This window comes from Somniosus microcephalus, chromosome 1 (genome assembly GCF_052327205.1).
Source record: "Somniosus microcephalus isolate GS21.2 chromosome 1, FLI_Smic_1.0, whole genome shotgun sequence".
In the NCBI taxonomy this organism is placed as follows: Eukaryota; Metazoa; Chordata; class Chondrichthyes; order Squaliformes; family Somniosidae; genus Somniosus; species Somniosus microcephalus.
In genome coordinates, this window is record NC_140987.1 from 417,233,620 (window position 1) to 417,260,104 (window position 26,485).

A 26,485-nucleotide genomic window follows, 5' to 3' on the forward strand; every position below is an offset into this window, starting at 1 on the left:
CCATTATAAAAATTGCCAATTTTAATTTGACAAAAAAATGCTTATGAGTGAGGTCGCATAGTTCAACGAGAACAAAAATTGCAACTTTAAAAATGTTATCAATGTTATTTTCTTAGAAATATGAAGTAGTTCAGCAAATGTTAAACTGGGAGGGAACAATCGATTGAATGCAACATCTCCTCTAGTGTGATCTGTTACTGATTTGTCACTGTAGAAAGCAGTGTTGCCAATCACAATTTTTTTTTTTTTTTTGCAACAGGACAGTGATATAAATGAAAATGTGTGGCTACATTCACGCTTAAGACGTGGTTTCCATTACCTGTTCTTTAACAGCTGTATTAACATTCGTCAGGTAGTGCTGGCAGATCTGGCAGAAAGCTCGCATTTGCTTCCGTAACATTATTAGCTGATCCTGAAAGAAAAATGAATGCTTATGAATACCTTCAATGATAAGTATATGCTGTAGAGACATATCCAACCACTTTTGTGCAGTGAATTTTTGCAACAGAATTTTCACCCACTATATCAATCAATGTAAGCTGTTACAATTGCTGCAATTTTACTAAACTGCCTATTAAATGTTTGTACTTAAGAGTAAATAAACTACTTCAGAAATAACAATACGTAGGATTTCCAGATATTAGAGGTGAAAACAATGGATTTGTTTATGAAAGAATTGGATGCCACAATAGAGGATTTTATGGTCTAACTGGATGGATGAATTAAGAAAGGCTAAATGGCCTTACTGATCCATTATTATCTTAACATTTTTTATTACTGATGCTGGAGCACTGGGACAGTAGTGCTTGAGTCGAGACCTGTGACCTCTGAGCACCGCACTCTCCTCTTTCTATTTACTATTGTGTGGCTGGTGATTGAAGTATCTTGAAACTATCTACATTTCTGCTTACAGAAGCACAAAATAAAATTGGCAATTCTCAATGGGTGGCTGTAAAATATAGAATTTACTCCACTGGTGAAAGTGAATCCGATAATTGACCTGTGACAAGGCTTTCCTCATGAAGTTAAAAAGATTTTTCCACATTTACAAACTTTTTTTAGGTCCTTTTAGTTGGGGATATTAAGTGGGTGTGTAAAGTACTTGAATATTGCCCATTGTAATGTGGCAACTTCTAATATTTCTTCAGAGCTATTTGGTTGTCATGTCGACAATTCTTAAAGCATGCAAGCAGTCCTGGTATTTACAGTCCTGCACATAACAATGTGACACACAACTCAGTTTGAGTAAATGATTTCATATTCAAGTAGTACACTATGGTGGTGACGTTGGAAGAGACTGTTGTACTGATTGTGTACCACTGCCAGTAGGAGTGTGGTAATCCTGCCACCAGGAGGACACTATAATATAATGAAGGAAAACTCGAATAGTGGCCATTGGGGCTGCCCCAACTAACCAACAATCATCATTGTGGTATTCAAGTGTTTCATAAATGAATCCAAGACTCAACCCACGAGTCCATTCTATGTATTTATCACTGTGTGAAGAAGAACTTGCCAATATCAATCTTACACTTGCCTACTACTTGTATGAACTGTTATCCCTTTTTCCTACTCTCGCAATTTAATTTTTCTGATTGACCTTTTCCATAACTTTTACTATCTCATATAACGCGATAGGATCACCTCTCAAGGTGGAAAGCCCAATTTTTCCTCATAACTCCTATCTTTAACTCTACGAATCAGCCTTGTGATTATGATGTTATCATCACTGCTTCCAATGCTTGAATCTCTCCCTGGTATCTTGGTGACCAGAACCGGACAAGGAGCTCAATGTGTGGGCTGATCACAATATTATAGAGTTTGGTCCTTTGATAAGTATTCACTCCATAATTACAAGTTTCTTTGATAAATTCTGTACTGCAATTAAAAAATCTGAAGTTTCTTTGTAAGTCAGAGTATCTGCCAAATTAATGAGCAACTAGTGGGTTATACTCCTACATAAAGCATATGAATTTAAAGTGCTTTAAACAGTTAATATTCAAAAAGATTTTCACATTCAAGTTCAATCTCAACAAAGAGTCAGTAGATTTTGAAACTATGGGTCTGAAATTCCAGGGTTCCTGTTCCACCAGAAGAGTGGCAACCTGCAGCCAAAGGCAGGGACGGAGTCAGTTCCATAGCCAGGGCAGGTTGCCCAGGCCCATTGAGGTACACCAGATGTGCCCACCCCAACAGCCGCCTGGAAAATCAGAAGAGTACCATATCACTCTGATGGTAAAGTGCGAGGCCTGAAGAGGAGGACATAATTTTTTTTAATTTCCCTGAAGGGAAATGTGGTCATTAATTTTAAGATAACCTATCCTCTGAGATTAATTACCTAAACTGGAAAACCTTACTGGGGCAAAAGCAAAATCCTGCAGATGCTGGAAATCAGAATTAAAAATAGAAAATGCTGGAAATAGTTTCTGTTTTTATTATTAATAAACCTTATTCGGGTCTTCTTTAAGTCCACGCATGGATTGGGCTGAGTCGGACAACAGCATAATGGGATGGATTTTCTGGGGTAGCTTGGGAATGTCCCCCAAAGTCTTCAGAAGCTGCAAAGAAAGACTTTCCCACACACTCGCCAATCAGGATTTGGGCCACTGTTTGAACAGGGAGGAAACCCAGCAGTTCTGGGTTCCACCCCAACTTCATGCCACTATGTGGCAATCCAACCTACATCTGCCCTTTGGCCCCACTGGAATTTCGGGGGCCTATCCTTTCTTTTGAAAGGTATCTTAATGCATACCACATTGTTGTTTAAAGTTTTAATGTATTTGCAAATATGAGACTTATTAATTTACACAGTCTTTTTACATACCTTTGTTGAACTGCCTTCAGAAACAGTGGCTAGGTTCCAAAGGATGACATAGTGAGTGCACTGCAGTGCATGAATGACAATCTAAAAAGCAAATATACATTATTTCAAAACAAAATAGTTTGTAAATACATGCTGTAATTTAATCATAAAAATAAAAAGCACTAGAAAGTAATCTGGTATTGTTCAATTCTGCAGTTTTAAAATCAAATTATGAAACATATACCTGTTCTGGCATATCCCCATTTTCAATCCCAATCTTCAGCAGTTTGTAATTGCTGCCAAACAAGTCCCATCTTGTAAGATCATGAGCACTGGAAAAGCAATAGGTTTAATTTTAAGCGTCTAATCAAGTTTTGATATGACACTTGTAACAGCAAATACATTAAGTTGCACCAGCTGGGAAGAAAATTACAAGGACAGATGCCATCTGGATCTGATGAGAAGTTAGAGGGGATGGGAGGGGGAAAGGGGAGAGGAGAGGAGACTTATAGGCATGACCATAGCATTAGGAACGAGAATATCAGTATTTGTAGGGAAATGGTGTTGGGGAAATTGACGGCATTAAAGGCCGATAAATCCCCAGGGCCTGATAATCTACATCCTAGGGTACTTAAGGAAGTGGCCCTAGAAATAGTAGATGCATTGTTGGTCATCTTCCAAAATTCTATAGACGCTGGAATAGTTCCCATGGATTGGAGGGTAGCTAATGTAACCCCACTATTTAAAAAAGGTGGCAGAGAGAAAATGGGGAATTATAGACTGGTAAGCCTGACATCGGTAGTGGGGAAAATGCTAGAGTCCATTATTATAAAAGATGTAATAGCAGAGCACTTGGAAAACAGCGACAGGATCGGACAAAGTCAACAAGGATTTACAAAAGGTAAATCATGCTTGACTAATCTACTGGAATTTTTTGAGGATGTAACTGATAGAATAGATAAGGGAGAACCAGTGGATATGGTGTATTTGGACTTTCAGAAGGCTTTCGATAAGGTCCCGCATAAGAGATTGGCGTGCAAAGTTAAAGCACATGGGATTGGGGGTAAGGTACTGACTTGGATAAAGAACTGGTTGGCAGACAGGAAGCAAAGAGTTGGAATAAACGAGTCTTTTTCCGAGTGGCAGGCAGTGACTAGTGGGGTACCGCAGGGATCAGTGCTAGGACCCCAGCTATTCACAATATATATTAATGATCTAGACGAGGGAACTAGATGTAATATCGCCCAAGTTTGCAGACGACACAAAGCTGGATGGGCGTGTGTGCTGTGAGGAGGATGCAGAGAAACTCCAGTATGATTTGGACAGGTTGGGTGATTGGGCAGATGCAGTATAATGTGGATAAAAGTCCAAAGATGTGCGGGTTAGGTTGACTGGCTATGATAAATTGACCTTAGTGTTAGGGGGATTAAATACACGGGGATAGGGGGGGGATATGTGTTGGTGTAGGGGTTACGGGGATCGGGTGGGATATGTGTCGGTGCAGGCTCGATGGGCCGAAATGGCCTCTATCTGCACTGTGGGGTTTCTGTGATTCTGTGAAATGCGAGGTTATCCACTTCGGTGGCAAAAAGAAGACAGATTATTATCTGAACGGCAATAGATTGGGAAAAGGGGAAGTGCAACGAGACCTGGGTGTCCTTGTGCATCAGTCGCTGAAGGTAAGCATGCAGGTGCAGCAGGCGGTTAAGAAGGCAAATAGTATGTCGGCCTTCATAGCGAGAGGATTCGAGTACAGGAGCAAGGATGTCTTGCTGCAATTGTACAGGGCCTTGGTGAGACCACACCTTGAGTATTGTGTGCAGTTTTGGTCACCTTATCTGAGGAAGGATGTTCTTGCCATGGAGGGAGTGCAGCGAAGATTCACCAGACTGATACCTGGGATGGCAGGAATGACGTATGGAGAGAGATTGGGTCGATTAGGCTTATATTCGCTAGTTTAGAAAAATGAGAGGGGATCTCATTGAAACTTATAAAATTTTAACAGGACTAGACAGACTAGATGCAGGATGTTCCCAATGGCGGGGAATTCCAGAACCAGGGGGTCACAGTCTAAGGATAAGGGGTAAGCCATTTAGGACAGAGATGAGGAGGAATTTCTTCACCCAGAGAGTGGTGAACCTGTGGAATTCTCTACCACAGAAGGCCGTTGAGGCCAACTTATTAAATATATTCAAGAAAGAGTTAGATATATTTCTTAAGGCTAAATGGATCAAGGAATATGGGGAGAAAGCAGAGACAGGGTACTGAATTTGGATGATCAGCCATGATCTCATTAAATGGCGGAACAGGCGCAATGGGCCAAATGACCTACTCCTGCTCCTATCTTCTATGTTTCTATCTGGCTGTGAAGCTGATTTACAAATTAAAGCACTTTTCCAGACATCTTAATTACATAGGATTTACAGAACAGAAATAGGTCTTTTTGCCCAACAGTCAGTGTTTATGCTCCACACAAGCCTCCCACCACCTTACTTCATCTCACCCTTTCAACATAATCATCTATTCCTTTCTCCCTTGTGTACTTATCTAACTTCCCTTTAAATGCATCTATGCTATTCACCTCAACTACTCCATGTGGTACCAAGTTCCACATTCTAATCACTCTCTGGGTAAAGAAGCTTCTCTTGAATTTCTTATTGGATTTATTGGAGGCCATCTTATATTTATGTCCCCTTGTTTTGGACTCCCCCACAAGTGGAAACATCTTATCTACATAAAACCTCTATCAGGTCACCTCTCGGCCCTCTTTTTTCGAGAAAGGAGCCTCAGCCTGTTCAGCCTTTCCTATCTCTCAGTTCTTGTATCATACTTGTAAATCTTTTTTGCACCTGCTCCAGTGCCTCTATATCCTTTTTGCAAAAAGACCAGAACTGAACACAGTACTCTAAGCAACATAACTTCTGCTTTTGAATTCTGTTCTTCTAGAAATTAACCCTTTTTATGACATTCTGATGACACTGCAAGGGGGAACTAGATGTAAAAGCTCTTTAAAACTCTATATGGAGCCATATATTTTTCTTTGTATGAAAATCAAGAGTCTGTGGAAGGTAACAGTCCAGATTCTAACGTGTGCTTCCCATAATACTGTGATTTTCTGAGAGTGCGGTCAGGATTCAGAGGCAGCAAAGTTTATTCAGTGTGTCCTGCTGTACTCTGTGTGACTCCAGAAGGGGTGTTTCTTACAGGCAACAAGAGTTTAAAAGCAAAAGCCTCCTTTAAAAACAGAAAAACCCACAATAACCTGGGAGACACACTGGTTAAATGTTTTTAATATAATAAAATTGGGTGTATCTTTGCTGTACTTCTCAGTAGATAATATACCATGGGAGAAGAACAAAAACAGAGAGTTTCAAAGAAAACAGATACAATTAAGGGAAGGATTCCAGCCAAAAGTCTCGGAGAGACAGGTGTCCCCTCGGATTTCCAGTGGGTACATTATTTACTGCAGATCTATAACGATAAACAAAACTGGGCTATTTTGGTCATGAAAGGAGCCGTCTGCATTTGTGACAAAGGTGGCTAAGTCACTTGCATGCAAAGATTTCTTGGCGTTATTCCAGGAGAGCCCTTTGCATATTCATCACTTAAAATGTCCTCATTACGGTGGTTTGACTTAGAAAGTATCCAAGACTATTAAGATACCCAATTAAACTTTTCTTTGTAGTTGCAATTAGCTGACAAGCATTTACTGTTAAAAGTCAAGTTTTGCATGTAATCCTTACTACTGCTACTTAGTCTAATAGTTCTTAGCCCCATCCATCCACCGCCCCCCATCCCCCTTGTGAGAGAGTTGCAAAGGATTTACCCAAATTTACTCCCAGGAAGGACTTAACTAATTACAGGATACAATAAACGCACAATACTGTACTTTCAACTAGTGAAACACTGAGAAAAATTGTATTTGAAAGATAAATTATTCAAAACAGCTTAAGAAGGCAACTACCAAGTGCTATAAACAGTAACTGTAACTAAGGTTTTACAATGCAAAGAAGCCAGGATTATAACCACAATGGAGGATGGAGAGTGCCACCACAGCAAGTATGAGCAACCCTAGTTTTTAGCTAATGACTGGTTTGCATAATTACCTAATCATGTTTGCACCATACATAGCCAAGACCACATTTTAAAATTAATATTCTGGAAAATCTACTGGCCGTTTTATTTCTGCTGGTCTCTGATGAGAGCAAAGAATCAAACAGACGTTGATGGCAAATTCTGGATATTAGAGGGCAAACAATAATTTTCTCAAAAACGCAGAATCAATGAAAAATCAACATGTAATTGCATTTTAGCTGGTCTATACAAAACTAAGCTCTGCCACCCACAAAAATTCTTGTGAATAATCGAAGTTCCACTGCAGTAATCTTCCACAAACACTGGTTTGCAGGTTAGATCAATTAGAAGATTCACACCACCAGATCTTGCCTATTTCAACAAGCTGTGTATTGTCTTTCTGACTTTGGCACACTGGAAAATCATTATTCAACGAACCTACTGAACGCCCTTTCCTAAAAACTATTTTCATTCTCCCCCAAGATAAATAATTTTAGCCACAGCTTCCCTACTTGAAAATTTCCTAAGACATTTACAGCCAAAAAATTAAGCTCATCAATTATGTGCAAAAAACTCTTACTCCTAACAGCTTGAATAGTTCCATCACAATAACTGACATTTCTTTTCTACATGATCAGCACAGTCTTGCAATGCTTCAAAAAACTTTGAGGTATGTTATTGATGATGCAATGCACTGTGCCACCAACTTTTTATGGCCTAAATGGAGTCAATTTCTAGCAAACTTTAGTGTAAATATGTTGATATTTCAGATGGGCTTCTGGGGATGGTGGGAAGAGAAAGGTAAAGCACATTACAAATGTCAACACCACTTCCCAGAAATAGAATCCCAAGATTTTACAGCACAGAAGAAGTATATCTGACCCAGTTGAAAAAAAGTCAATAGCCAATTTCTTCACGTGGCCATGCACAGGTCAAGATAGCCTGATAGTTTTGACTCCACAGCGTGCGTAGTTTTGCTTTGACAGGTTTGTCACCCAGAGGTCAGGCTGATTGACAGGTTTGGCTTCCAGTCAGGCGGGGAGCACTTCGGAGCAGGCTGCAGCCAAGTTGCCTGCTGAGCTAGTGGGAGCATGGGGCCCGCTCCCTGACCCCAAGGGGGGGGGGGGGGGGGGGGTGGGGGAAAGCTTGTGGGGCCAGAGCTTTGGGGGGGGGGGGGGGGGAGCACTTAACTTCTCCTCGATGCTGTCCTCGCCTCCCTTCAGCTGCCGGGATTCCCGAGGACGAGGAAACCCGGCCAGCCACAGTTATTCAATCAGAGGCTGCTAGCTTTATTAAAATAATAAGCTGCCCGCCCCTTGTCCCGCCTCCGTTAAACTCGAAAGTGGCCGGGCTGGGGTCAGGTTTGAGATTTTTGAAGTTTTAACATCTCACCCAACCTCAACCCACCCGTTTTTGGAAGTTAATGCTCAGCCCAAAGTTTCACCAAAATCAGTAAATTGCAAAAAAAAATTACACTTGTGATATTCATTTGCATTACATGTTTTTTTTCATGAAAGGTCCTCTGTGCCTGATATTACACTTATATCCATTTTAGCCAGATATGGGTCCTGCTACTTCAATAAAATGTTTGACTCAACAACCTGCACTGCACACAATTAAATATAAAAGGCAATTTTTGATATTTTGTACATAACACTCTAAACAAGGGAATGCATGAGACATACACAAACAGAAGTACCCATTGTAAAATATATGCATGCATATCCCTCTGCAGTACAGAATTTCCAACAGTTTTGTTTCTGTCTTAACCTTTAGGTTGTCACCGTTGAAATAGCTATTTTCAGCTCATGTGCTCCCCTCCGCTCTCTCAACTTTGATGTCCAGTTGCCGGATTGGTTAGAAAACCAACCAATGGTATCAATATTGAAATACAAACAGAAAATGCTAAAATGCACAGCAGATTCATTAGATCTGAAAGGAGAAGAATTGCATTAACATTTAAAGGAAACATTAAACCACCTTTTCTCTTTTCAAATGCTAACTAGCCTGCTGTACATTTCTAATATTTTCTGTATGTCTTTCAGATTTCCAGCTTTTTAACTTTTTATTCATGGTACTGCACAACTTGGGGCGCTTTAATAAATTAAAGGCACTATTTAAATGCATGTTGTTATTGTTGTTGTAGTAGTGTCATGGAAGCAGTCTTTTGCTAGAGGCCAAATTCAAGAATGGAGCGCAGGTTGGTAGATGCACAGGGAAGCAGCGAAATTTAGAAAATAAAATGCATAGACACGTATAATATTTAAAATAGCTAAGATATGATATTAAAGTTAAAATAATGAACATAGGAGAAGGACAGAATAGGGAAAGTAGAGGGAAAAGATAAAGCTGCAGCAGTAAAAACTTTCTTTGAGGTTAAAATCATAAAACTACTCTTAAAGCTCAATGGCACTATTAGCATATATTCGAGCTGTTCAGTATGCAAGCTGAAATCAAGGGCAACAAACATAGCCAGCCCAAGGAATATAGAATCCCTTGGAACCACCAGCAGTCTAAGAATTAAGGGGGAAAAACTGAGTTGCACCCACTTTAGGGTGCGAACTTCGCCGGGGCGCTACTTTTAGCGCCCCCGCAGCCTAAATTCATCGGTAGCACCCCAAGAGGGAAGCAGAACGCTACTGCAAGCGCCCCGCGTCCCTCTTGGGCACTGCGAGGGAATATAGTGGCGCTACGTGCCGCGGTATTGCAGGCCTTCCTCCCCTTCTTAAAGGGGAGGGGCCTTGCGCAGCGCAACCCGGGGCCCAGCTGGGCCACCAGGGATCGGAGTGCCGGCAAAAGAGCCCGGCACTCAAGAGAAGCCGGCACTCCGTTGGGGGGCTAAAGAGGAGGCCGGGGACGGCAACAGGGCAGGTGCTGGCAGGCGGCCAGCGACAAAAATGGCCGCCCGGCACCTCGCCTTTAATTAGCGCCGCCCCAGCCGCAGGTAGGCCCCCGACTCCGGCGGCGCAGCACCACGGGGTGCTAACAGTTACCACCGCTGCTAACCTCCCGCTGAATTTCACCGGAGGTGCCGCGCCCTAGTTGCTTTGGGCCCCAGGAGGGTGCTAACGGGAGGCGCAAAGCAACCCTTTTCCCCCCCTAAATGTGCTTTATATTAAGTTAAGTACCAAACAAGTGCAATAAGTGTTACACCAGAAGATATCATTAGAGATTTCTTCGGAATGCATTTTTTAGTCATCTAAGGGCTCCTCTAAAATGTTCTGCTGTCAGTATTGATGTGCAACTCTGCAAATACTGTAGGGACTAATGTCGTGTGTTTTCTGGCTTGTTGAAGAACGGCACAAGCAGCACCCTGAGAAAATGTATGTGAGATTGGCAGGAGAAAAGGGACACACAGGAATAGACAGCATGGAGGCTGCTTTCCAAGAATGAGGACAATCTTACAAAATGGATCTAATACACATACTGTAGGATATTAACTAAACTACATAGGATATACAGCACAGGAACAGGCTAATCGGCCCAACCAGTCTATGCTCCACTCGAGTCTCCTCCAGTCTTTCCTCATCTAACCTTATCAGCATAACCCTCTATTCCCTTCTCCCTCATATGCTTATCTAACCGCCCCTTGAATGCATCTGTACTATTCGCTTCAACCACTCCCTGTGGTAGCGAGTTCCACAATCTCACCACTCTCTGTGTAAAGAAGTTTCTTCTGAATTCCCTATTTGATTTTTTGGTGACTATCTTATATTGATGGCCTCTAGCTTTGCTCTTGTCCACAAGGGGAAACACTCTGTATCTACTCTATCAAAACCTTTCATGGTTTTAAAGACCTCTATTAGGTCACCCCTCAGCCTCGGCACTGTATGAGTGTACTCAGTGATTTTACTTCAATAGCGCACCATCAGTGGCAAGTGCATGATATTCCCACCAACAACTCGCAACACTACAGGAAGCAAACATCATGCTTCAGACAGCAGCTAATATTTACATTTTCATTAGTCCCAAGAGCTGCAAAGAGGCAGTGCAAAATGTAAGCCTTCTTCCTACTGGCTTCCATTAGGTCCAACAAAGAGCTGTGTCCAGCTACAAAAGAAAAGCATGGACAGCAGTGCTCAACAGTCCCAAGGATCTTTCTGAGCACCGTTCTCCAGCTGCAGAAGCAATACAAGAACACCAGTACTGTGGACTAAACACCTGCACTTAACGTATGTCTAGATGAACAGTTCATTAATCTGTTTTAGTTTTGCAGATCCTATTCAAAGTAACTATAAAGTTTAGCCCAAAAAATGATTATGGCCCCAATCGCATAATCTCTGAGATAACGTGAACACTTTCCTATACTTGAATTAAAATTCAGCAGGGTTAAACAATTACATAAAAATATAGGGAATTAAGCTAACTCTTTCTAATTTGTTTTGTAAAATAGGTTAATTATAAAACACTGTTCTCAGAACTCCCATTTTAAATCTGACTATTTCTAAATTTGGCATGCAATTATACCATTCGAAATGTTATGCACAATAGATACAATTTCAGAAATAGGACTTTTCTCAACAAACCAAAACAATAAACAGCTCCAGATTTACAAAATTATGATTACATGTATAATTGAATTAGAAGTTCAAGGAAATAAAACACAGATACATTACAAAAAGTTGAGTGTCCTGGATAAATAATTGTTCATTAAGTCAGTATCTTTGGTAATACTACGTCACATAATCCCATTGTTGCTATAAAACCTTCAACACTGTGACTATCATCACTGCAGATCGACTAGTAATATGTTAAAACTCTTATGTATAGTATGCATCATCACACACTTCCTGTAATGCTTCCATGTCATTCTTAAATCAAAAAATTATTCTAACCCACACAAATTTACTAAATAAATTCATTCTGCCAACATGCTCGACTCCCAGCCCTGGTCCTCCGAGCACTCACATCCACTTTCTCAAAAAACCCTGGAGAAGGAATTTAAACAAACTAAAAACAATTGAGCTACTCCAACTTAGTGCAAATGTAGAAAAGTTCAAGCGTATTAAAATACCGATTTTTACAAATAGGATAACTTCCACTGCTCTCTTTCTTACAAATGCAAAACAGTCTTAAAATGGCGTTTCAGCTCCCGCTTTGCAACATTCTGGTTCCCCACTGTCTCTAATGTAATTGATCTGTTGATCAAATAAAGCCAGGGTTCACATCTCCAACCTAACCTTTAAGTAAACACACCATTCATTCGGAGAATGCAGACCAATTACACCTTCTAGCCTTAAAAGAACACACACATACATTCTATTTTTACATGGTATAAAGTTCTTATCCTCACAAAAAGTTGCATTCCCTAACTTACCACAAGCAGAAAATATATATACACACAGGCGCACGCACACACACACACAAACTCCTTACTTGTGGAAGGCTGTGATCCTTTTCAATGTGGACAGGACCTGGTAAGCATCATCCTCATCAAGTTCTTCATCCTGTTCCAGTACCAAAAATTAGTCAACAGACGTACCAAATAAATACATTTTGACTGAAAAATTGCTTTTAGTTTTCCCAGCTCCCACACCAAAATGTTTGTATGCATAAATGTGGTTTTATTGTGTAAAAATTCAGCAAATAGACCACCCATTAAAGAAAACACCAATAGGAACAGCATATCAACTCATTCAAAACTATTTTCTCATATGTGCATCTTACTCATAAATTAAGTATTGATATAGCAGCTTCTCCCCAAAAGAACTTTTTATTTGGATTTAGAAGCTCACATATATTTTCCTTACTACATTTAAGATATTGATGATGTATATTGAAACATACATTGAAGACTCAGTCCAGTATGCAAAGATAGGAGAAAAATCATACTGCACTAAAATGGAAATTGCATTGTGGTTTGTTTTTAAACAGAAATTGAGTGACACTTGAACACAGAAAGCAAGTACTGAGTTAACTCTCAAAAGACATACTAGGAGTAACACACAAAGTCACAACCACTTGGCAGGGTCTCATCAGTGCCTTTTTAAAAAATATAAAAGATAATTTCCAAATGCACACATAAAATAATTGAATTTTCAGTCATAAGGAACACCGAACTTTACTGAAGTATAAAATATTACCAGTTTCCACTCTTGAATACCATACAGTGAACCCCAGCTAGAAATTATGCGTGTTGTTTCTGGGTGCTCGAAAGATCGAGCTTGGCTGAGCAACCCACTGACACTCACCATCCAGGCTCATTTTCAAGAAATGGATAATTCAGTTGAGGTGTTGAAGTGTTTCTGTTACCCAAAAAAACATTTCCTGCAGCTTATATTTCTTATAATATTAGATGAAGGGAAACTTTTAAAAAGTTGTTGAATTGTTAAAGCTCAACACATTTCAAAAGTCACACAAATCCAATTGGTAAAGGGGTAGAATATTTGATTTTATTACTAACTTAACAATTCTGACGACTGCTAGCAACTCTTGAAAGGTTTTCAAGAATACAAAACGTTTCATAAATGTGAAACTTAATGAAAACAAATGTCTCTTCCTTTAATGGTTGCTTGGAATATATCACAATGTGCAGAGAATATCAGCTGGTCAACAGCACAGAAGTATTTAAAAATGTATCCACGAGCTGGTCGTCAGCTACCAATGTTTAAAGAGACTAGAAAATACAAAAAACAAAACAAAACATACTGGCCCAAATCTTGCTGGAGCGGGACATTTCGGGGCATGTGCCGTTAGACTTTTTTCTGCGCACTTCAGCTTGAAAACGTTGTGCCCTGTAAGTTGTTGGAACTGTGAGGGCAACAGGGCATCTGGGTCCTTCGTGAATGATGGGACCAACAGTCTATCTCCTTAACCAATGAGATTCAAGGAATGAGAAAGAAAGAGGCTAAAGGGATCAAGGGATATGGGGAGAAAGCAGGGACAGGGTACTGAATTTGGATGATTAGCCATGATCGCATTGAATGGCGGAGCAGGCTCAAGGGGCCGAATGGCCTACTCCTGCTCCTATCTTCTGTGTTTCTATGTTTAGAGGAACAACTGAGAAGGAGGGTGAATTAGAGTGGGTGACTTCGAGTCAATTCAGGTACAGAAAAAGAAACAGAGAGGGAAAGAAAGATTGGATTGAGAGAGAAAGAGAGAGAGAGAGAGAGAAGAATTTACTTCGTGCAAGAATTGGGCTGGAGAAGTTGATTGGCATTGCATTAACAATTACCATGTCATTAAATGGGTACATATGCTGTTAAATACGAGCCCTAACTTTCTGCGGCAAATTTAACAGGAAATTAATATGCAAATCCAGCCAAGTTCTTAAAATTAACGGTTGAGGGTAAGCCACTGTTTGTGCAAAGCAAACGCGGAGAGGCATACATCGACCAGCAAGTTCTGGCGATTCGCAAACTACGCGTATCTCTTTTTTGCCTGAACTTGTTAGCCGATTTACGCATTAATAGCGGTGTGCACTGTAAACTTGGCGTTATTTTTCCAGCAAGATTTGGGCTATTAATTATTTAATTTTTGTCATGTAAAACTATTTGGTTCAGTAATAATTTATATTGTCATTTTGGTTTGAAACTGTGGAAAGGTGTTAATACACAAAAAAGGGCAAATTTTAAGTAAATTATTTTCTCCTCTGTGGAAACCTGATTGACTCTGCTTAAAAGTCACTACAAACTTAATGTCAGTTCCAGCAGAGCTATATGACAGAACTCGAACGTCAGAAGTCCCTATCTTTAATATTTTAGAAACTATTAATATGCTCACTTCAAAGATAGTAATTTAAAAATAAATTAAACTAAAAGGAAATTCATTTATGATAAGGTTATTAACCAACAACAAATGATTTATGTTCTCATTCTGTATCTAAATTCCCATTTTCAAAATAGTCCCAGTTTGATGAAAGAAAGTAAGTTTCAATTTTGGTTTTATCTGTACAAAATTTTACATGTCTATTGATTCTACATTAGTAATGAAGTGTATTTAAAACAAGTTTGTCTCTAATATATAGTCTTTTTGAAAATAGATAGTAATAAAAGCAACAAGACTATGTCTTGATGTATTTTTGAAAACATATGACTAATGACATGTTCAGTTTAAAAAAATTAGAATAGATTAATTATGCACTAATTCTAATGAAACATTCTTTTAAAGTGTAGAAAATATAACAAAATAAAAAGGACTGTATTAAACCAAATTTCTAAATGCCATACACCACTAAAATTGACACACACACCAGAATTGAGAGGAATTTTGACATGCAGACAACTGGCAGTTAAGGGATCACAGAATCAAAAGGATTTCTACATGACCTTTTAGATACAAACCTCTTGCAAGAAATCTTCAAGCATATGACTGAACTTATCTACCAGCTCATCAATTAGCTGGCTCCTCGAGATGTCCACTCTGTTGAATATTGTGTATTCATCATTGCAGAGGGCATGGTAAGTTTTAGAACAAGCCTCCAGGACATCAGTATCTGCATGTTTTTCTACAATATCTTTCAGTTGCCTCAACAAAGAGTCCAAGTGCTTAAAAAAAAAGCACAAATGTTTGCATTAACATGGTTACCAAAACTGGATTATTGGATTTTAGAACAACTTTTACAATGCACAAACTTAAATAAAGTTTCACTTTAGAGCAACTGGCAAAACAACTGGCCATGAAATTACAATTCAACAGCACAATAAAAAATTCTCTGTTCTGGACTTATGAGTCTTCAATATTTTTTAGTTTAAAGCATCTGCTATTATTGCAAGAACTTAAGTCTCTTCGTATGGGCGGGCAATTTAGTAAAACAGTACTACTTGTAAAGTAAGGTAAGTACAAAGATTGAAATAATTTTGTTTATACTTTCATGTTCCAGAGAAGGGACTTCATAACACTGACAAAAAGAAAACTACAAATGCTGTACTCAAATTTTTAAAAATCTGAAAATTCTGGAAATATACAGGAATCCTGTCAGCGTCTGCACTCTTCAACATAAATGAAGAGTCAGAAGGGTCTGCAACAAAACATGAACCTATCTTCTCGCTTTGTAAATGCAGTTGGACTAGTCTATATTTCCAGCATTTCATGTTATATTTAAGGTTCATATTTGTTTGAAAAGTTGTGCTTAACTTTGTAAGTTCTCACCCATTTCTTTGTTTTAGTATTACACTGCCTACTTTAGTGGGGCTACAGGATTTTCATTTGTTCTCTTTCAAAATGATAATATGGAATGTACAGACACTATTCCTACTTCTGTTTTCTATTGAAATCCTAACACAAAATTTGTCGTTTAAGAAGAGCATAACTTGTATTTTTGATGGAATCTAAACAACTGTACAAAAATACTGATGTATAAAAATACTGTCTTTTTCACCTTTTCTAGTCGGCCAGTTGTGTAGATCTCCAAGTCAAAAAACAGTGGTAACTGTAAAAGGTTCGTCACTTTCTCTGCATCAACAGAGTACTGCTCAAAAATGGGGAAAAATAGAATAAAATAAAAACTCATATCCAAATAGCTCATTCAATTAATGGTCAACAAAATGAAGATTACTGTAAAGAGCAACAAAACTACAACAGAAAATTAGCTGATGTCAGCCATGATCTCATTGAATGGCGGAGCAGGCTCGAGGGGCCAAATGGCCTACTCCTGCTCCTATCTTCTATGTTTCTATGTCTTAAACAGCGTTTTGGGACAAAGATTCAGGGTCCCTTTGCTCAAGGTGTTAGCCTTGGCTCAGTGATAGCACTTGGAGTCAGAAGGTCGTCGATTCCACTCCAGAACTTGAGCCCATAATCTCAGCTGACTTCAGTACAGTACTGAGGGAATGTTGCACTGTCAGAGATGCGGTGTTTTCGATAAAGCGTTAACCCGAGGTCTCGTCTGCCCCCTCAGGTGGATGTAAAAGATCCTACTGCACTATTCAAAGACAAGCAGGGGAGTTCTCCAAGTGTCCTGTCCAATATTTATCCTTCAACCAACATTACTAATTGCAATTGTGGGACCTTGCTATGCACAAACTGGATGCTGTATTTCTCTACATTACAACCATAAGTACAATTCAAAAGTAATTCATAGACTGAAACACTTTGGGACACCCAAGGTCATGAAACACTCTATATAAATGCAGGTTCTTTCTTTCTTTCTTTCCAAATCAACCAGCACTCAGGTTTTACTTTCGTCAGGCAGAACTGTTTGGGCCAGAGAGCACTGTCGCGTTGACAGTATTGCTGGTGACATTGTCAGAAGCAATATTAGTTAAATGGGGCAATAATGGTGGGGGGGAAAACAAGATTCAGCAGATCATGCTACCGAGATGAAAATGGCCACTGCTCGAGCCTGTACATTTAAAAACAGAGATAAACAAACTCAAAGAGTTAATGGAATTATTTTTTCATGCATTGAATCTATTTTATAATACAATACTAGCGCTGGTTAGGCCACAACTGGAGTATTACGTCCAGTTCTGGTCACCACACTTTAGGAAGGATGTGAAGGCCCTTGAGAGGGTGCAGAGGAGATTTACCAGATGTTCCGAGGATGGGGGATCTTAGCTACAAGGACAGGTTGGAGAAGCTGGATTTGTTTTCATTAGAGCAAAGGCGGTTGAGGGGTGATTTGATAGGTGTACAAGATTATGATGGGTTTGGATAGGCTAGATGGGGAAAGGCTGTTCCCACTAGTTAATGGTACAAGGACTAGGGGACACAGATTTAAGGTTTTGGGCAAGAGACACAGGGGGGATGTGAGGAAAATCCTTTTTACGCAGCGAGTGGTGATGGCCTGGAATTCGCTGCCGACGGAAGTGGAGACTGGATAAGCACTTGAGGGAAATAAACTTGAAGGGCTACAGGGATAGAGCAGGGGAATGGGACTGACTGGATTGCTCTAGAGAGCCGGCACAGACTCGATGGGCCGAATGGCCTCCTTCTGTGCCGTTATGACTATGACTTTGTATTCCAGCCCTCTTGACATAAAGGCTAACATTCCATTATCCTTTTAAGTTATTTTTTTGTACCTGTCCAGTCGCTTTTAGTGATTTCTGTACTTTGACCCCAAATCTCTCTGCTCATCCACAGTTCCTCGCATCTCACTAGCTTCTAATTTAGAAAATACTCTGATCTATCTTTCTTAGATCCAAAGTAGTTTTAATATTTACTATTTTAGAGCTCATGACTGGATTTTGAAACCACCGTTGTCCTGTTTTTATATTTTATGTTCCAAAATGGCTGTAGTAATGACTGGTTTAAATGTGGCAGTGGTCCGAGGGATTTACCAAGTCCCGCTCACCCATCTTCCCGGTGCTCGCTGAGCTACATTGGCTCCCGGTTAAGCAATGCCTCGATTTTAAAATTCTCATCATTGTTTGCAAATCCCTCCATGGCCTCACCCCCTCCCTATCCCTATTATTCTCCAGCCCAGCATCCCCACGAGATATCTGCGCTCCGGCAATTCTGGTTTCTTGAAAATCCCTGATTTTAATCACTCCACCATTGGCGGCCGTGCCTTCAGCTGCCAAGGACCTAAGCTCTGGAATTTCCTCCCTAAACCTCTCTGCCTCCCTACCTCTCTTTCCTCCTTTAAGACACTCCTTAAAACCTACCTCATCTGCCTTTACATCTCCTTGTGTGGCTCGGTGTCAATTTTGTTTGATAACGCTCCTGTGAAGAGCCTTGGGACGTTGTACTACATTAAAGGCTCGAAATATAAATGGAAGTTGTTATTATTTTCCTTAGTCCACATGCCACCTACAGTCCTCTCGGGCCCTTATTTATCCATATTACTTCCATTGTTGACCACATGAATCTTTGCTCGATTACCCTTACTTTGGACATTAGGTATAAAATACATGAAGCAGTGTCCTTTTGGCTACATGCCCACCATCACAGAGAGGTGGGAGAGAAGGAAAAAATGAGCACAAGCACATTTATACAGAGCCTTACGAAACCTCCCAATGTTCTGCACAATTAATCCATTTCACATACAATGAATGACTTCTTCAGCAGCTCCTTCAATGGGCAGATATTCATTGGTTTAATATCTGATCTGAAGGAAGGTATTAATATGTAGCACTCACTCAGTACAACACTTGTCAGCCGAACAAGTCCTGGCGTGGAATTTGAGCCCATGCCCTTCTAATTCAAGGCCAAGAGTGTTACCAACTGAATCAAACTGACAGCTTGCACATGTAGGGCATTCTATATCCAAAGACTGATTTTAAGTGGACTTCCCATATCTGCTGCACATGGAAGCTTGGAGTGTTTAGCTACATACACCTCTCTGTTGCTCCTCTGTTATCCAGCAGCCAAAATCTTAACTCCACATCTCTGAAGCCTTCTGTGGCAAGTGTGGTGTATGGAATAGAGATTAATCCTTCAGAATTTCCTGCACTGTGTAGACAGTTGTGAGTATAGAGGAGGAGAGAGATGCCAATTTGCAATGGAGTTTGTGAAATCCTGTGTTTGGTTAGGATACAGAGAACAAAATGTTTCCGGTGTTAAAAAAAATGCTTGAAGGTGATCGCTAGGGTCTAAAAACTGGAACACACATGCCTCTGGTATACTACATTAGAACAACTGAAGAGCACATTTTTATTTCCAGAGATATTGTAATACAAAAAAAAGCCATGTAAAATACCAAAATAAGATTACCTTTGCTAAGAGCTGTGGAAGGACTGATGAAAACTGTTCTGTAATTCTGGTCCGGTCATCCAACTGAGTTTTTTTCTCTTTTGCAGACAATACCTGTCAAGTGCATTGCAAAAATGCAGACTTAAAGCACTATGACTATTGATTTCACAGAATGGTGTAAACATACATGTTCTTAGATTCTTTATCTGCTCCCCCTCTAGTTTTTTGCCCATCTCTCCTAAAGGCTACCAATCACTAAAAATGTATACAAGTAAAAAGTGGCAGATGGTACAGAAATATAGGTTGGAAACAGTAGTGCATTTCCCTTTCTCTCTCATCACAGCTTGAAACCCTCTTTTGTGCAACTCCTGTTGTCACACATCTGCTGTCCACTAGTGGAAAAATCTCCCGCTCTGGAAATACTTCAGTGCCAACATCTTCCAGTATCAAAAGTGTTTACTCCTAGTGGAAGCTTCATTTAGCACAAAGTGATATCAGAACTAAGTCAATGAACAATGTGCTTGCTTGTCTCCTAAACATTCAAGAGCATCCTGCAAGGGTCCCTAAAATCAAAATACTGTGAAGTACAATAAATGCTAAGTTAATAGCGGAATACCTGCACCCATGCCCAGTTATAAAACAAAGACTGAAACATAATTTACCTTACAAAGCCAATGAACAATAAATTTTACCTACTATAATTATGATAAAATAGTGATGTCATTAAGACTTGAAGTATTGGCATAGTATTTGAAGGAGCTTCAATGTTGTGATAAGTGCATCACAAAAGATGAAAATTAATTAATCGCAGATTGCTCCCACCAGATAGGCTTGTGAACGCAGACCACTATACCCCAAAGTTATACAGCTCGAAATATTCCCTCCCAAGTTTGAAGAGCAAATTCTGATATTTAACTGTACAGGTAGACTATCCTTTATCCGAACTTCTGAAAACCGAATACCTCTAAAAACCGAAAGTTTTTTCGTTCAGCGTAAGTCGTGCGCACGACATGACCAGAGTGGCGCACGACTTACGCTGAGCAGGGCAGAGGGTCACAGAGTTCCCTCCTGGGTAGGAGATTGCAGGCCGAGCCGGGCAGTGTGAAGGAGGTACCGGGAGAGTGAACCCAACAATACAGCGGCCCGTCCGATAGCTGCAGCGGCCCGTCCGATATTCTTTTCTCTCCCACGCCCCCCCCCCCCCCACCCGACCCGACCCGAGGCTCGTCCGATATTCTTTTCTCCACCCCTCGCCCCCCGACCTGATTTGCGGGCCAGCTTAGTAGGAGTCAGCCGATATCCGGCTTTCCAGAGAAGCAGGAAGGGGAATGAGACACGGAACAGTCGCAAGAGGTAGCCTGAACTTTTAAAATTTATATTAAATACAAATTTCCCAGTCTTATAATACCTTCTGAAATCCGAAAAATTCCGAAAACCGAAACTCAGCTGGTCCCAAGGCTTTCGGATAAGGGATAGTGTACCTGTACTAAGTCTCTTGTGAACGAAGTATGCAAATTTCACATGTTTCTCCACTGTACTTCACTGAACATTGAAATGAATTACCATTTTAGATATTCCTATTGAAGCTTCATACCTTTCTACCTGAACCTCTGCCAACTGGAGGATGGCACTCCACAGTTTGCCGTATTGTGCACAGCATAATTTCAACAAGTGCAGTCTCCTGTCTATCAGTCAGTACTGGAAAGAAAAACATACAGTGTTCGTCATTTTTTGGCAGGGGAATGTGGGAGAAGAGAACAGCTGTTTTCCTTAAACCACTTTCAACTACACCCAACATAAAATGAACGCCATTTCAACAGATATGCAACATTACACAAACGATGCAATACGAGGGACTAACAATGTTCTGCCATTAATCTTGCCAGTGTCCTTTATGCAGCCCTGTAAAAGTCTGTACGAAGTACGTACATTAGAGACAATGTGCTTGCTGGTCTCCTGAAAATTCAATGGTATTCAGCAAGGATCACCAGAATCAAAATACTTTGAAGTACAAGTACTAACAGTTAAAGTCCTATAGGAGTTTCTGATGTTGAGTATCAAACCAGAACTGATCCAAATTAGATTTGCAGGACAACTTCCTCACATTCAGGCCAACCACAAATTAAAATCATAAATCCATAAAATTGGACAAATTTTAAGTATTTTCTTAGCAAAATAAAACCGTGTAATGTTACATTTTTAATTGTGAAGGAAATGTTACTATAGACAACTTGTAGTAAAACATCCCAAGGCGCTTCACAGGAGCAATTATCAAACAAAATTTAACCTGCGCAAGTTCTCTCATCTGCATTACAAGCTAAATAGTAATGCTTTCTTAAATCGGTTAAATGACATTGAAGACTTGTGTAATGGAAAGATGGAAGTCAGCTTCATTCCTTTTTTCCCGATAAAATAGGAACTTCAGTTTCCACAGACAATTGTCAATAAGGTTAAAATATTGTTTGCACCACTCACTTTATAAATTCAAATGCATTTTCTTTTTATCGTGGATAGTTGTGTATTCTGAGGTTTTGTCCTCATCAATGCAAGAAATTTATTGTCTGCTCCAAAGTTGGAGCAGATTCTTCAGTAGAGACTCCTCTGCTCTTCTGGGTCACTCTGTGAATACTACTTCAACTTGCTCGTTCCCTTCAAAGGCCTCTTAACATCCTTCTTAACTGTACTGTCAGGTTCCCCATAACTTATTTTTCTGGTCTCTGCCCACCACCCTGAAAAGCACTCTCAATGTGTTCTTTTACATTGGTGGTAGAAGAGAAATGCAAGTCATTGTCCCTGGTGAAATGAACATTTCTATTTTTGAAAACCAGTGTCAACATCAAACAGTTCCCACATACAGCAGTCAAGTGTACAACTTCCTCTACTTTTTCCCTATGTGCTTCAAGTCCCAACCTAGAAGAGCCCTCCATAGCACAAGAGCAAATTTTCCCACATAAGTCTGCTCAGAATGAGATTGTCACCATAATGCCAAATTATGACACTTTGTACAAGGGAACCATACTTATTGGAAACTATACTGAGACTCCCAAAACTTATTTAGAGCTCAACAGCGGGCAGTTTTTTTTAAATTGTGGGTTCAAGTCCCACTCCAGAGACTTGAGCACAAAAATCTAGGCTGACACTCCAGTGCAGTACTGAGGGAGCGCTGCACTGTCAGAGATGCAGTCTTTCAGAGGAGACGTAAAACCAAGGCCCCATCTCCGGTGTCCTGGCTAATGTTCATCCCTCAATCAACATAACAAAAAAAAGAGATTATCTGGTCATTATCACACTGCTGTTTGTGGGAGCTTGCTGAGCGCTAATTTGCTGCTGCATTTCCTACATTACAACAGTGACTACACTTCAAAAAGTGTTTAATTGGCTGTATGCTGCTTTGGGATGTCTGGTGGTCGTGAAAGGTGCTATAAAGTGTTCCTTTCTTTCTCACATAAAACGGCTACTTCCACCGCCTGTCTCCACCCTCTCTCTGCTTAAATGCTGCTGAAACCCATATCCAGGCTTGGTTACCTCCAGACTCCACTATTCCAATGCTTTCCTGGCCAACCTCCCATTTTCCACCCTCCATAAACTTGAGCTCATCCAAATCTCTGCTGCTCGCATCCTAATCAAATCAAATCAAATCAAATCAACTTTTATTGTCATTGTTAGTGCACAAGTGCAGTACAACGAAATGTAGGCTTGCGGCTCCCGAGAGTGTACAATTTGGATTAGGACACTTAAACATTTCAACATACATATATGTACATATATATTAGCATAAATATGACCATAATAAAGTGCATCGGCAGATGTGCAGGCTTTAGTGTTTATTTGTGGAGTTCAGTAGGATGACAGCCCTGGGAAAGAAGCTGTTCCTAAATCTGGTCGTACGGGTGCGAATGCATCTGTAGCGTCTTCCAGATGGTAGGAGGGCGAACAGACTGTGGCTGGGGTGAGTAGGGTCTTTGATGATGGACCGTGCCCTCCGTAGGCAGCGTTTCTGATATATATGTTCTATGGTCGGTAGCCGGGTGCCGGTAATGCGTTGGGCAGTTTTAACTACCCGCTGCAGGGCTTTCCGGTCATGGGAGCTACAGCTGCCGTACCATACCGTGATACAGTTTGCCAGGATGCTCTCTATAGTGCAGCGGTAGAAGTTAGAGAGGATCGGGGGTGACAGATTACATCCCTTCAGCCACGTCCCACTCATCCATCACTCCTGTGCTTGCTGATCTACACTGGCCTCCAGTCCACCAACACCTCCCTTTTAAAATTCTTGTCATGTTCAAATCCCTCCATGGCCTCGCCCCTCCCCATCTCTGTAACCTCCACTAGCCCTACAACCCTCCAAGTACTCTGCATTCCTCCAAATCTGGCCTCTTGCACATCCCCCACACCTTTCACACCACTATTGGTTGCCATACCTTCAGCTATCTAGGCACTAAGCTCTGGTATTCCCTCCCTAAACCACTCCGTCTCTCTCTCCTCCTTTCATATGCTCCAAATAAAACTACCTCTTTGACCAAGCTTTTAGTCACCAGTCCTAATATCTCCTCCTTTGGCTTGGTGTCAGTTTCTTTTCTGATTACGCTCCTGTGAAGTGCCTTGGGATGTTTTACAACGTTAAAAGGTGCTATATGAATGCAAGTTGTTGTTCACTGGGGCTGGTGGTGATGCCATGTGACTTTTTGGAAAAAGCAACTGTTACTGAGTCCGAAAATAGTTAATGGGAAAGCTTAGATTTTATTCTGATAGCAAAATACTGCAGATGTTGGAAATCCGAAATAACAACAGAAAATGCTGGAAAAACTCAGCAGGTCAGGCAACATCCGTGGAGAGAAATTTGAGTTGACGTTTCGGGTCGAACCCTTCTTCAAAACTGGAAAGAAAAGAAACTAGATTGAAGGCAGGGCTGCAATCGGACAAAAGAATAAAAGAAGTCAAAGAGATTAGAAGCTAGACGAGATGGTAATAGGCTGAGATTAGGTGTAAAGTGTACTGGCAGGGCAAGAGATAGCTGCCAGGTGTGAGAGAGAAACAACAGGAAAGGGGGGGGGGGGGAAAGGAGTGGAAAAATTACAAGAAAAAATGAAATAGGGGCCGAGCTTATGATCTGAAATTGTTGAACTCGATATTGAGTCCGGAAGGCTGCAGAGTGCCTAATCGGAAGATGAGGTGCTGTTCCTCGAGTTTACGTTGAGCTTCCGTGGAACAATACCTCCTTCCCAAGATCCACAAACAGGACTGCCCTGGTAGACCCATCGTTTCAGCCTGTTCTTGCCCCACCGGACTTATCTCTTCCTATCTTGACTATCTTTTCTCCCCTTGTCCAGTCTCTTCCCACCTACATCCGTGACTCTTCGGACGCCCTCCGCCACTTTAACAGTTTCCAGTTTCCTGGCCCCAACCGCTTCCTTTCCACCATGGACGTACAATCCCTCTACACCTCCATCCCCCACCCGGATGGCCTGAGGGCGCTCCGCTTCTTCCTTGAACAGAGGCCCGACCAGTCCCCATCCACCACTACCCTCCTCCGCCTGGCTGAACTTGTTCTCACATTGAACAACTTCTCCTTTAACTCCACTCATTTCCTCCAAATCAAAGGTGTTGCCATGGGTACCCGCATGGGTCCTAGCTATGCCTGCCTTTTCGTGGGCTATGTGGAACAATCTTTGTTCCAGTCCGACTCGGGTCCCCTCCCTCACCTCTTTTTCCGATACATTGATGACTGTATCGGTGCCGTTTCCTGCTCTCGCCCCGAACTTGACAATTTCATTCACTTTGCCTCCAATTTCCACACTTCCCTCACCTTCACATGGTCCATCTCTGACTTTTCCCTTCCTCGACTTCTCCGTCTCCATCTCTGGGGATAGGTTTTCGACCAATATTCACTACAAGCCCACTGACTCCCACAGCTACCTGGACTACACTTCCTCCCACCCCGCTTCCTGTAAGGACTCTATTCCATTCTCCCAGTTTCTCCGTCTCCGCCGTATCTGCTCCGACGATGCCACCTTCCACACCAGTGCTTCAGACATGTCTTCCTTTTTCCGCAACCGAGGATTCCCCTCCACCGTGGTTGCCACTGCCCTCGACCGTGTCAGTTCTATCTCCCGCACTTCTGCCCTCACCCCTGCCCCCCTCTCCTGGAACCACAATAGGGTTCCCCTTGTCCTCACCTTTCACCCCACCAGCCTCCACATTCAACGGATCATCCTCCGGCATTTCCGCTACCTCCAAAGTGATCCCACCACCAAACGTATCTTCCCCTCCCCTCCCCTTTCAGCATTCCGCAGGGACCGCTCCCTCCGAGACACCCTAGTTCACTCCTCTATCACCCCAAACAGCCCTTCCCCTGGCACCTTCCCGTGCAAGCGGAGGAGATGTAACACCTGCCCCTATACCTCCCCCCTTCCCACTGTCCAGGGCCCCAAACACCCCTTCCAGGTGAAACAGCGATTTACTTGTACTTCTCGCAATCTAGTATACTGTATTCGCTGCTCACGATGCGGTCTCCTCTACATTGGGGAGACCAAACGCAGATTGGGTGACCGCTTTGCGGAACACCTCCGTTCAGTCCGTAAGGGTGACCCCGAGCTTCCGGTCGCCTGTCATTTTAATTCACCGCTCCATTCCCACTCGGACCTCACCGTCCTTGGCCTCTTGTATTGTTCCACGGAAGCTCAACGTAAACTCGAGGAACAGCACCTCATCTTCCGATTAGGCACTCTGCAGCCTTCCGGACTCAATATCGAGTTCAACAATTTCAGATCATAAGCTCGGCCCCTATTTCATTTTTTCTTGTAATTTTTCCACTCCTTTCCCCCCCCCCCCCCCCTTTCCTGTTGTTTCTCTCTCACACCTGGCAGCTATCTCTTGCCCTGCCAGTACACTTTACACCTAATCTCAGCCTATTACCATCTCGTCCAGCTTCTAATCTCTTTTACTTCTTTTATTCTTCTGTCCGAACGCAGCCCTGCCTTCGATCTAGTTTCTTTTCTTTCCAGTTTTGAAGAAGGGTTCGACCCGAAACGTCAA

The 26,485-nt window shown here is 41.4% G+C and overlaps 1 protein-coding gene across 7 annotated transcripts in view; it reads right to left on the reverse strand.

Annotated features, from left to right (window-relative positions):
* The window catches only part of stag2b (STAG2 cohesin complex component b), a 186,465-nt gene that overhangs the window by 35,186 nt on the left and 124,794 nt on the right, over positions 1-26,485 (reverse strand). For all 7 annotated transcript variants that reach the window (XM_085999360.1, XM_085999368.1, XM_085999345.1 and 4 more), the window contains 8 exons: positions 21,045-21,148; positions 19,472-19,564; positions 16,197-16,286; positions 15,160-15,363; positions 12,254-12,324; positions 3,048-3,135; positions 2,825-2,905; positions 320-412 (listed from right to left, as the gene is read on the reverse strand). In XM_085999360.1, the coding sequence (XP_085855486.1) occupies positions 320-412; positions 2,825-2,905; positions 3,048-3,135; positions 12,254-12,324; positions 15,160-15,363; positions 16,197-16,286; positions 19,472-19,564; positions 21,045-21,148 (824 nt within the window). The remainder of the gene's footprint in view (positions 1-319; positions 413-2,824; positions 2,906-3,047; positions 3,136-12,253; positions 12,325-15,159; positions 15,364-16,196; positions 16,287-19,471; positions 19,565-21,044; positions 21,149-26,485) is intronic.